General features: G+C 31.2%; 1 protein-coding gene across 1 annotated transcript; it reads left to right on the forward strand.

Annotated features, from left to right (window-relative positions):
• The first annotated feature begins 1,657 nt into the window (after window positions 1–1,657).
• Window positions 1,658–2,170, forward strand: LOC140829604 (uncharacterized). The gene has a single exon (XM_073192918.1). It carries the CDS (start codon window positions 1,658–1,660, stop codon window positions 2,168–2,170), a length of 513 nt encoding a protein of 170 aa, XP_073049019.1.
• Window positions 2,171–13,648: the final 11,478 nt, after the last annotated feature.

Genomic DNA, 13,648 nt, shown 5'->3' on the forward strand with positions numbered 1-13,648 from the left:
TGACCAATCAAATGTGGGGGAGGAAGATCAAGAAAGCCCAGCTGCCAACAATCATGATTCTGTAAGTCAAGCTGTAATGGTTGTGGACGATGGCATCTTGGGAACTCTGGACAGAAACAAGAAATCGGTGGGTGAACCAGGATCTTCTCGAGAGCAAGTATCTAATTCAGATTCTCGAACATTGTCGATCCAGGATATGGAAGTGACTCCCACAAACCTTATTGCAGTTCAATCTTACGGCTCGCCTCGTGACCGGTGGAAAAAATAAAGACCAATAAATAAATCACTTAACACGAGGGAGCAGAAACAATGGAAGAGACGAGCTAGAGAAGGATGATTGTATCAAAAGAAGGAGGAGGTGACATCAATATTGGAATTGAGAAGCGAAAATTCAACAAGGATACAGAAGAGTTCACTTACAAGGAATGTGCTACTCCGACAAAAAAAAAAAGGCCAACGGTTTTTTAGCCCAAATACAAACTCACTTCTTGTTGATTCGATCAAACGGCTTTTGACCATTCTAGTGATTCAAAGACATGATCTCTACCTAGCTCTGCCCACGATTTCATTGAAAAGCAAGAGACTTCAATTCAGATATCTGGTGGAAAGAGTTGTTAAGCGAACTCAAGGATGGGGACAAAAATGCTTCTCGATCGGGGTAAAAGAGGTCCTCATCAAATCTATACTCCAGTCTATTCCCACTTATGATATGTCTTGTTTCAGAATTCCTAAATCAATTTGTGAAGAGATTGAGAAAGAATGTGCAAAGTTTTGGTGGGGCGTGGAGAATGGAAAGAGGAAAATGCACTGGCTGTTCTGGGATTTCCTATGCAAACCTAAAGCGAGGGGAGGACTTGGATTCTGGAAAATGGAAGAATTCAGCCGAGCACTCTTGGCAAATCAATTCTGGCGATTACTATGAAGTCCAGAATCTCTAGCGGCCCAAGTCCTAAAAGTACGTTATTTTAGACATGAAAATATCATGAATGCGGGGATATGTAATAATATCCATCATTTATATGGATATCTCTTATTTGGAGTAGGGGAATTCTCGAGAAAGAATTGCTTTGGCGAGTTAGGAATGGACAATCAATTAAAATCTTTGAGGATAGTTGGGTAGCAAGTTTGACATCAAAAATAGGTATTCCAAATGGGGCATGGCAAAGAGATGCGACATTGGACTCCTTGATTGAGAATGGAGTTTGGGATACCACATTAATCAGGAACAACTTCAACTCTTTTATTGCAGAAGAAATAATAAAGTTCCCCTTCCGGCTCGAGAATCGAGTGATACAAGATTTTGGCGGTTTGATTCCAAAGTCACTACTCAGTGCGAGATGGTTCTCGATTACAAAAAGGACTTTTCTTACCACCGGACAACCAGTCTGAGCATTCAATGCAAAATGGTGGTCTTTTATTTGGAGTCTCTCCCTACCGTCGAAGGTACGTATTTTTTTTGTGGCGAATATCACATGAAATCATACCTACAAACCAGAATCAGTTTTACCATCATGTGTCGGTTAGTGGGAATTGCTCATTTTGTCATTTAATGTCTGATTCTACATGTCATTAATTATTTTTCTGTGAGTTTGTCAAACGGCTTTGGAAGGATAGAGAATACTACCAAGTGATGAAAGTAGCAAAAGAGTCTTGTACGATGGACTTCTGTTGGTGGATGATTGAGCAACTAACACGGGGTGAGTTTGAAAAAATTTCTATACAAACTTGGGCAGTTTGGAAAGAAAAGCTAGATATCCTTCATGGTAATGATATGCTCTTGAACGAATTGAACATTACTTGGAGTCGAGCCTTTCTCTCGGAATTCCAAGATGCTAGACTTGCTGATAGAACGACTACTAAGAAGCAATCTTTAGTGAAGAAATGGAAGAAACCAGAAAAGACTGCTCTAAAGCTGAATGTTGATGCATGTGTCAATGAGAACCTGAATCGATACAGTGTGGGTGGAGTACTCCGAGGCAATCAAGGCCGACTACTTTTGGCCTTTGGTAAACAAATACCAAAACCTATTTCAGTGCTTGTGGGAGAACTAGAGGCCATCAAGGAAGGTATCAAGATACTTTATGACAAACAGTTCCATGATGTTCAAGTAACAACAGATTCTTTATTAGCAGTGCAAGCAGTCACGAACTTTAATGAAGACATTGGTTAAGCGGGTCTACGTGTTTCAGAAATCATAGACCATATATAAGAACCCGTAGTTGCGGATTTTATTCATGAGAATAGGTTGGCTAATAATACAGCTCATAACATTGCTCATTTTTCTTCTTACTACCATTCATCTTTTGTGTGAATGAATGTCGATTTTACTTCGTGGTTAGTAAATATATATTCAAAATATATATGAAATTAATGTACATGGTTGTGTTTTGCAAAAGTACTCAAAAACTCTACAACTATTGCAAACGCTGCAAACTCCTCCAAATGGACAGAGGACGTTGCATTATCCTTCGTTATATCATCCTCTGCTGCTATCTTTTTATTTTTTAAATTTTTTTTAATTATTATTTTTTAAAAAAAACTTTAACTCATATCTTGTTTAAGAAAATGAGACTTAAGACAATAAGTAAAAAATGAGGGTTGGAGTTTTCAATAATTTAAAAGATGGATCACCTTAAAATGGTGGACCAGGTAATAAAGAAATGTATGAATATGTGTCGATCCACTTTTTAAAAATTTTAATATCAACCAACACATATTTAATAAATAAAAAATATTTTGGTTTATAAAAAATTACACGATTTTAATTTGATCTATATTTCAAATGATTTAATTTAAGTTTCAACTCTAATTTTTAATATATTATCTCAAGTCCCATTTTTTTAAATAAGAGATGTGTCCAAGTTCTAGAAGAAAAACAATAATAATAATGAAAAACAATTAAAAAAATGTGTTGGTTTATTTTTCAAAAAAATGAAGAAAAGTGTATGGATATCGATTCACTTATTTTTTTTATTTAATAATAATATTAATAAAAAAATAATAGTTGAAAAATGTAAATTCTTGAACTTCGTACGAAAAATTCTTGAATTTATGATATTTTTTAAAATATTAATTATTATTATTAATCATATTACTTGTGAAAAATAAAATAAAAATAACTAGACCTACACACAGTTTTTTATTTTTTCGAAAACTAAATCAAAGTATATTAAAATAAATAAATGAATTTTAAAAAAAATTAAAAGAATGCACATTTTTTCGAAAGATAAATTGTCTAATATTTTAAAATAAATAAATTTTAAATAGTTGATCGGTTTACCATTTTAAGGTGATTTATGTTTCATATTAGTTCACATACAAAAAATGAAAATTGGAACAAATTCATTAATTTTAAAAAAATACAAAAATTAAGTGGATCCACGTACATACACACTTTCTTTTATTGAAAGATAAATTACCTAATATTTTACAAATAAAGAAATTTTTGAAAAAATAATCGGTCTACCATTTTAAGGTAGTCTATCTTTTAAATTATTGAAATCTTCAACTCTTATTTTTGAATTATTGTCTTTAAGTCTCATTTTCTTAAAAAAGAAATGCGTCAAAGTTTTAAATAAAAAAATAAAAATTAAAAAGTTAGCAGTGGATGCTTGAGCAGCAGAGGATGTTGCATCATTTTGGTAATTTGCAGCGTCCGTCCATAGCTACCGCCTACATACATTAATTTTGAAATTTTATTTTTTTAAAAACATTTATAATAAAACCCACTGTGTGAAGATTATTATTATTATTATTATTATTATTATTATTATTATTATTATTATTATTATTATTATTATTATATTGGTGGACTAAGATTAGGATTATTCAACTAATGACAACATCTAAAATTACCGATTCTTCATTTTTCACTTAAACAATCATTTTTTTTGTGTTTCTTAACTTTAAATTTAATTCGAAGGCAGAAGTTGGACCTCGTGTATATTCTGATTCTTCAAAAGTAATTATGATATTTGAATTTTCGATAAATAAATAGAATTTTTCTATATTCTCTTGCCTCCAATATTTTTTTATCAGTCCAAAATTACCACTTACATTAATGCACACCATACATCATCTAACTCTTATCTTTTGCAAACACTTCAATACATATATTTTTGGCAATTTTTTTTTTTTAAAATCTAGTATCAGTATAACATATTTACCAAACACTATCTCTTAAAAATTTTATTTCTTCAACTTTTATACTTCGCTCTTTCGATATATAATAGTAAAATATGCACACGCGTTGCATGTATTATTATTATTTTTAATTCGATCAAATAATTCTAAACAATTAACAAGAAATATAATTATTTTCAATTTAGAAGAGTTCTATTTTTTTAAAAAAAATTGTTTAGATTCTTTTTACGTAAAATATGGATTCACTTGATGATATTTTTAGTAAGATAAGAAGGGTAATTATTGAATTAAATATTTTGGTATCTTCTAAGATAATTACTGTAAAGGGCTCAAAAGTGTATTTCTATTTTTTTTATATAAAAAAAACCCAAAAGTGACGAAAAATTAATTTCTCCTAAAATTTTCATATGATCACCTTATAAATTTTTTTAAAAGTTTGAGTATTATATAAATTTGAGTCAGAGATGATTTTAATTATTTATTTACCAGACATAAATATAAATATAAGTGGAAACGGTTTCAGGCATTTGCTACATTGGGCAGTAAATTATGTAACGCAGAGTTAGCAGTAAATAGACACACAATTTTCTTTGGATTGCATGGAATTGTACGGATTATAAAAGTCTTCAAAAACCTGTCCCTCCAATTGCAACAAAGGACAAAACCCTAGCTAATTTCAGTTAGGGCAGTGATTCAATATCTCTGTCTACTTTGAATTAAAGATATCTGACACCAAGCCTCGTTAGATCAATGCTTCTTAATTAAGTATACAGACTGCTTAATTGGATTGGATGAAAAATAAAGTTCTTGATAATGACATATGCTCGTGTACCTTGATCTCATCTTAGATTTCACAGTTACTCTATGAATTGTTAACCTATGTGTTGGATCGAGTTCTCGGGTTTCAGGTATTTTGGTGTTAGTGTCGATGGCTCGATGGTCGGGGTTAAGCGGTTTAGGTATTAAGAACTATTTTTGTAATGTCAAGGATCTATTTGCTCAATGACAAGGGTGTGAGCCCTAAGATTCACTTTCTTATATTCAAATTTCATTTGTGTGGACAGTAGTTATATTAGATTGGCTTAAAATATTTGAGTTACATAATTACCGGTAACTGTATCTTTTGGCAAAATGATATGTGTTCGATTTACAATTGATATCATAGCCAAGATCATGAGTTCGATTCTCATTGATTGCAATGAGTGCAATTATTGAAAGTAAGATTATTGAGTTGCAATAATTGTCTCTTCTATGTAGAGCGACAGAACTATGACACTTAGGCTGATATGGAGTTTAAAATATTTGAGTTGTATTAATACCATCAACTATAAATTTTGATAAAACAGTAAATGATCGATCTTATAATGATAAATACGATAATTTGATTAATAAAAGATAGAATTAAATAAGTAAATATATTGTATGGTGTAAATGTAAATGATGATGGAATGTGATGTTATGAAAATAATTATGAGGCCCTTTTGTGCTTTGACAGGGACATTCAATACGGTGAGGACTTTAATTGTATACAACTCATTTCACTATCGTAATTGAGTAATTGATCAGGACACATGACCTATCTATACTAAGTTGATTTTTTTATTAACTTATTTGATATGATAGTGAAGTTTTTAATAATTCTCAAAACACTATCTAATTATCCAACAACATATACTATATTTTCCTTTATATTTTTTCTCGCATATTATTTCAATTTAAAAAATTAATAAATTTCATTTTAAATTGAAAAAAAAAATTTCATTTCTAATTTTTTTTTATGAAATACATGCATCGTATGTGTTATGATCCGCTATCATTTAATTATTGTTGCATAAAAAGATAACATTCTTGTGTCAGCTTCGAACGAACGGAGTGGATTTGAGATAATAGATCTTTGGCAAAAACTTATGTGAGACGGTTTTAAGGGTCATATTTTATGAGACGGATATCTTATTTGGGTTATCCATGAAAAAATATTACTTTTTATGCTAAGAGTATTACTTTTTATTGTGAATATCGATAGGGTTGACCCGTCTCACATATAAAGATTCGTGAGACCGTCTCACAAGAGACCTACTCGTCAAGAGTGGGTCTTAGGATGTCAATGGGTCCGGGTTTTACCCAGACCCGCAATGGACCCGCGTGTATGGGGTGAGTTTGGGCATACTAAATGGGTCATGGGGTGGGTCTCAGGTCCAATTTTTCAGACCCGTCCGGATATGGGGCGGGTCATAGGTCCTATAATACCCGTCCCATACCCGCCCCATATATATGTGCATATAAATATTTTAGAGTTTTAGTTTTATTAATTTTCATTTTTTTAGTAGCTCACCTCAACTATAACGATCTTAGCTATTCTTATGTCAACTGTTGCATTTGAATCTGCTTTTAGCAATAGTGGAAGAATAGTTGGTCCTCATCTTAGTAGACTTAAATATTGTCTACTCACTGATTTTATATTGATTTGTTTAAATAATGTTATGACTTTTTTGGGGGATGTCAAGAATTTTTTGGAGAGCTAGTAACTTTTTTTTTATGTAATTCTTTATGTCCTGAAAATACTTTGTTTGTTATTATTAAGTGTGGTCGAAGACATGAATTAATTTTCCACAATGTTATATTTAGAGGCTTATTTGTTTCATAATTCAGTCATGTGAGAAGAAAGAGTTTTTTTTTAAAAAAAATATTCGGTGGTTTACCCGGCCCCATTTCGTATTCAAGGTCAAGTGGGTCCGAAGAATATTTAATCGTAGTGGGGCGGGTAATGGGTCAAAGTTTTTTTCATGGGGAGGGTTTTGGGTTTAGCCAAACCCGCCCCATACCCGCCTCATTGACATCTCTAGTGGGTCTCATGTGAGACCGTCTCACGGCTCATAATCTGTGAGACGGGTCAACCCTACTCATATTTACTATAAAAAGTAATATTATTAGCATAAAAAGTATTGTGAATATGGGTAGGATTGACCCATCTCACAGATTAAGATCCGTGAGACGATCTCACATGAGACCCACTCTTGACGAATATAATATTTACCTTGCATAGAAGGAGATATATACGAGATACGCAGAATAACACCGTTTAATAAACCCGGTTTTTAGTATGGGATCCTATAGCTCAAATCGGGGGACAGTTGGAAACTAGGATTAGGATACCATCCTAGTGGCGGAAGCGAGGAATTTCTTCTCAAATTCAATGTGATCCACCTTTATCATATATAAGGATTACAATGAATCGAAATTGGATAGGATTTCATATATTCTATCTTTATCTCAATTTATTATATTTGTCATCATCATTATCTCATGGAATATTCGATTTCATGTCAGATATCTGTATCATAAATTTAACTCAAGAAATAATAGTATAAAAATTTATGTGATATATCACAAGACAGACAATCCAATCTTTTGAGGTACTAACGTGGATTTCCCTCATAACTTGACTCGTGCAAATGTAACATGAGGTGAGAGCGTAATCAATGTAATACAAGATAAATTATGGTAGATGGGTTGCAGTAAAAATCAAGGTTGAACCAAGAAAAAGTAGAGGATGGGAGAGAAAAGGGGAAAAAATCCTGACCACACAAAATACAACTGATACATGACATTTAGTTTCATCGTTGAACCAAATACAACGAGATTGATTCTAACATTGTAACAGTCTTTCGGGGTACCTATATATATTGGGAAGAGTGATGTTTATGTAACAACAAGGGGTCGCATTCACATATTAATAGTACAATATATTATATTATATATTAGATAGATAGTACTGTTCTCTCATTCTGTATTCAACAAACACCTGCAAAACTTTAGGGTTCATTTACCCATCAACTCAACTATTCACACACGCAATGACTTGTTCACGTCTTCGAAAATCATGGGAATGTGTGGAAATTTACCCACACTTTTTTCGCCCATTATGGTATTTGTTCGACTTACGGTTCGAAATTCAAGTAGTATGGTAGTTTGATTAAACAGAGAATTTTTAACTACAACAATCATGTAATTAACATATGATATATATAGGGCTTTTTAACCGTTAGAACATATTTTGTAAATGGTTAATAAAATAAGGCAAAAAAAAAAAGATTTAGCAAGACTTTTAATTTTTTTTTATTTAAAAAAACAAAGGCTTTTGACTTATTTTTTATTTTTTGAAAATGCTAATTTTATTTTTATTTTTTAAAAACAAGTCACGCCATCGGAGATGGCGAAACTTGCTTAATTTTAATTTTTTTTAAAGTAAAGCCTATTTGCTGATTTTTCTTTAAAATAATTGTTGGACGCTTGGGGTAAAGACCTCTGTCATGTGAAAGACTGACGACCCCTACACTCAATTATGTATGCATCTTTCTTTTCTTTTACAAAGAAGACGATAAAAAAAATTTGAATTAAAACTTTCATGTTAAAGTGATGTGATGTATCACTGATCAGTACTAACATGATTTGTTTTTTATTTGAAAATTTGCTTATATATGTTTGCCCTCGTTTCAAATGTATTATTCTTGTGCTTTTATCATTCTTCATTTCTCTGCATTTAAATATATCGTTATTGTTCATTCCTGTGGATTTTCGTTCGATGTTTGTCAAGTAATTGCACATGAGGTCTGTATGTTTTAAGTTAAGTTTATCCTTCAATGTTTGATTAAAACCGTTAATTTAGTTATTTGTGATTATATATTTGCAGATAAAATTTTGATTTTGAACTTCCATTTGAGGTAGGCGTTGTATAAATTAATTTACTTGACTATTCGAATATAAATTATGAATTTATCATAATATTACGTTTTGAGTTTATGATTAAAATGCTTAATTATGTTTATATGTATTATTAGGTATTCTTATCATTTTATATTATGAAAATGATAATAACAATACTTATTGTTGTTGTTTTATATAGGTAGTATATAAAAAAATTAGTATAACGATTAATTTATTTTACATCAATAATATAAATGTTTTTATTATAACTACGGTTAATTTTGTTTTTAACTACTTAAGTACAAATAAATATTACAATTAATTTCATTTATTATTATTATTTTATTTGACATGCGTAGTATCAAAACTTGTTATTATAAAAATTATTATTTATAATATTATTGACTTATAAGATACAACTAAGAAATACATTTTTTGTATTTTAGAATAATAATTAACTTTTGTTTAGATAATAATAATAATACTTATATTTATAATAATCAACTAAGAAATACATTTTTCTGGTGCAAGAGACTGGTACTCAGTTGACTCAATTCATGAAAGTTTGGATTGTTCACTGAGTGCACATTGTACTGGATAGAATCATACCATGTCTCATAATTATATGTCATGCTAAAATTTTCAACCAATTCACTGTCAACGATCAGATTATGACAATTTTCCCACGCATTCACTATTGGTCTATGATGTTTTACCCAATCATAATTTTTACGCCTCCGTCTTGAGCGTTCATGAAACTGATCTCCATCAAGTGCTGGTATGGGAATGTTTTGTGACATTCAAAATTGCCGAAGAACTCAATTTGGGCGATGCATCTCGAATAAGGCTTAGAACGATTTTCAAATTTATTTACAAATATTAGTAATAACTAAAAAAATCACTTAATAATTAAAATTGAAAAAAATTTATATAACATGACAAAATTAGTCTAACATTAATAATAATTTCATTTATAACTTTATATTTAACATAATAATTTATGTTAGTATACATACCTTTTGATATAAGTTGAAACTAAAATGAACCTGCAAAAACGAAAAAAAAAATCAAATTAATAAAATTTGGAGGAAGTGAAAACAACAGTGAGCGACGATGGGAACTGAACTCGTCGGAAAATGAGTTAACTAGCTGTGAAAACCATCATAAACTCAACTATAAGCAACCTACAACCCAAAACTACCGAATTCAGTCGAGAAATGGCCGGAAAATCACCACCATCTCCGACGATCGAAAATCGAAGTAGCGAAATACCTTGAAATATTGGTACCAAAATGTAGCTCTCGTCAAGGGCTTTCTAGATATATATTTACTTAAATATTTTGACCAACGGCGCGGCCGAAATCGATTATCAAAGAGGCGGCGGTGGAATGAAGCTTTGACAATGGAGTTTACGGGAAGAGATGAGGATCCGTGTATTCAAACATTTACGAGAACTTATCGATTAAAAATATGAAAAGGGTGAATGAAGTGAGACTGCAAGTCTTCAATTTATAGTGAAAAATTTATAATATTATAATGAATTCGAAATTATTAAAGTTATGTTGTTGCAGCTTTTAACACATGTGCGGAGGCGTGCAACTCTGAAATAATTTAAGCATATCACTTGTACTATTTTTTTTTAAAAGTAAAAGCAAGTCACGCCTACTAAATTGACGTGACTTTTTTTTTATGGCGTGACTTGCTTTTTATTTTAAAAAATAATAATAAGCAAGTCACGACATCTCATATGGCGTGACTTGTTTTTTGTTTAAAAAAATTTTGAAAGTCACGCCTCTTGAAAAGACGTTACACATTAGTATATATATATATATATATATAATATATATATATATATATATATATATATATATATATATCTTCAAAATCATTTTTGTGAAACTTAATTTCTGAAAGCACGTGATGCTTGTGACACGTCACGACAACACAGTGAAACATCGATGCTTTGTCTTTAAGAGTCCTTTAGAAAATTCTTTCTTTGTTCTATCGTATCTTGCTTCTCTCAATTCCCTTTGGTACAACAATTATATTCAATATATATAGACTTATGTTGATCTTGAGATGATTACTTAAATAGATTCCTACAAGATAAGAAAAACATTCTTTTAAATATTAAATATCACTCCTGTTTTTTGTCACACATTGAGACGAAGAACATTAATAAGCCTTAAAAGACGAATTTTGGGTTAATATTATGCATGAGGAATTTGAACAGTTTGTCCGCAATGATCTGTGATATTTATTTCCAAAGCCTGAACATGTCAACGTGATCGGAACAAAATGAATTTTTAATAACAAAAATAATGAATCATGGAATGTTGTTAGAAATAAAGCTCGATTGGTTGCTTAAAGGTATACACATGTTGAGGGGGTGAATTTTGATGAAACCTTCGCTTTTGTAGCTCGCATTGATACTGTCCGACTATTGTTTGTCATTGTATGTCACTTGAGGATTAAACTTTATCTTATGGATGTGAAAAGTGATTTTGAATGACATTTTGAATGTAAAAGCTTATGTGAGTCAACCAAAAGGATTTGAGGATCCACATCACTCTGACCATGTGTATAACCTGAAGAAGGCATTGTATGGACTGAAACAAGCTCTACGTGCTTGGTAAGGTAGGTTGATTGATTATCTATTTTTATTAGCTTCAAACATGGTGAGGTCGAAAAAAATCTTTTCAGGCAAAGTTTAAAACATGATATACTCATATGTCAAGTTTATGAGGATGATAAAAAAATTTGTGCTTCTTCTCAACACATGTGGATAATTTTTGTTGAATATAGGTCTTTGACATTTGAAATTAGCATGATAGGTGAGTTAAGTTTCTTCTTTGGCCTTCAAATAAATCAATTGCACGATGAAATCTTTATTTGTCAAAAAAATATGCAAAGAATTCAGTGAAAAAATTCTGCAATGATAACACTAAACACATAAAAACTCCCATGTGATCTAGTGAGAAACTAAGCAAAGACGATGTTGGTGAAGGTGTTGACAACACCCTGAACCACAACATCATTAGCAGCCTCCTATATTCGACTGCAAGACATCCAGATATCATGTTTAGTGTATGTTTGTGTGCGAATTACCAATCAAATCCCAAAATCACGCACTTAAAAAACTGTGAAACATATCTTACGATACATAGCAGACATTTTGGATTTGGGATTGTCGTACACTATGGAAACCAATACCAGTCTAGTAGGATTTGGTGATTCCGATTGGCTGGGGATTTAGACGAGAAAAAGAGCACTACAAGAGGTTGTTTCTACTTTGGAAATAACTTAGTTTTATAATATAGTAAGAAGCAAAATTGTGTGTCACTCTCAACTGTTGAATTTAAATATGTGACCGTTTGGAGTTTTTACTCTCAACTTCTATTGATGAATAAGATGGTAGAACAATATGACCTTAAGACTGAGACTCACATCGTGTACTGTGATAATTCAAGGTAATTGACATCCCAAAAAAATATAGTACAATATTTTCGAACAAAACACATTGACATTAGACATCATTTTATTCAAGATTTAGTGGAGATGTTTGATCTGTATGGAATTTGATGAGATTAATAACCAATCGACAGACATATTCACAAAAACATTATATTTCGAGATATTTTCCAATATTAAAAAAATCTCTCAGCATGTGTGCAGTATGATCACTCATAGATGTTGTGTTGAATGTTACAATATCTAGAACAACACCTGAAATACATGTGAAATTTTAGGAAATTAGACATTCTATTTTTTTTCATTCATTTTGTCATATGTTATGATTGTAATGTGCTGGCTAATTTCTTGATGTGCTCCCAATTCCTCACAAAATTTCAATCAAGAACTTGGTTGTGATAAATACTCTGTTTAGTCACAAAGCAGTTGAAAGATGTTCATGTATTTTATGATCTTGTCTCATGTGAAAAGTGAACTGGAGAAACTAGATTAAGAAGAAGAAAAAATTATATAGAAGAAAATTAGAAAAAGCTATCAAGAAGAGTCCAATGAAGACCGTTCTTCTACTGTGAAATCTATCACTTTTATCTAAAAATGCAGGAAAAAAGGAAAAAGCTACCTTGAAAAGTCCAATGAAGACTATTTTTCTAGTATGAGAGTTACCAATTTTGAAAATAAAAAAATTAAAAAATTTCATGATTGGGAGTTATGTCAGGTGATGTTGCCAACATCGCTTGTAACACCTGACAAGTGAAAACATCACATGAACTTTATCATATTTTTATTACGTTTCATTCTGTTTTTATGCACCATTAGATCATGTTTGTGAATATTTTATGCTCAGGGAGTTATAAGCATTCAACAAGAAACACATGGTGCAAAACCCTATATGCTACAAGTCAAATACTTATGATCTATGATGATTTAATGGAGTTAACCCGACGTATAATTTAAATTTGAAAATTATTTGAAAATCAATTACGTTGGATTATTTCCTTAATTATGCTTATATTTTTCTTAAAATTCAAAAATATATCAGTTGACTGTTGTTATCGTTAGTAGGTATTCTGCTAAGATATGAAAGAGTGTTTTGCGGGAAAATGATTTATTGTTCAACGAATACATTGGTTAACATTTATCTTGCGTTGATTTATTTAATCCTTAGCTTATTTGGTCTTCGCAATTAACAAATTCTCTCATTTCTTACTATCTTGATCTCATGTAAAGTTCTCGATGGCAGTATTTGATTATCAAGATATCCACAACGAGATGAGCTATAGTGGTGGTGTTGCACCCAGTGTGACAACACCGGAAGAAACTGCCCAGGCAT

This window comes from Primulina eburnea, chromosome 4, assembly GCF_022965805.1.
Source record: "Primulina eburnea isolate SZY01 chromosome 4, ASM2296580v1, whole genome shotgun sequence".
NCBI classification, from domain to species: domain Eukaryota; kingdom Viridiplantae; phylum Streptophyta; class Magnoliopsida; order Lamiales; family Gesneriaceae; genus Primulina; species Primulina eburnea.

Bases quoted from the DNA above. Each gene is read 5' to 3' on its own strand.
- LOC140829604 (XM_073192918.1), top strand. From the start codon at position 1,658: ATGGACTTCTGTTGGTGGATGATTGAGCAACTAACACGGGGTGAGTTT.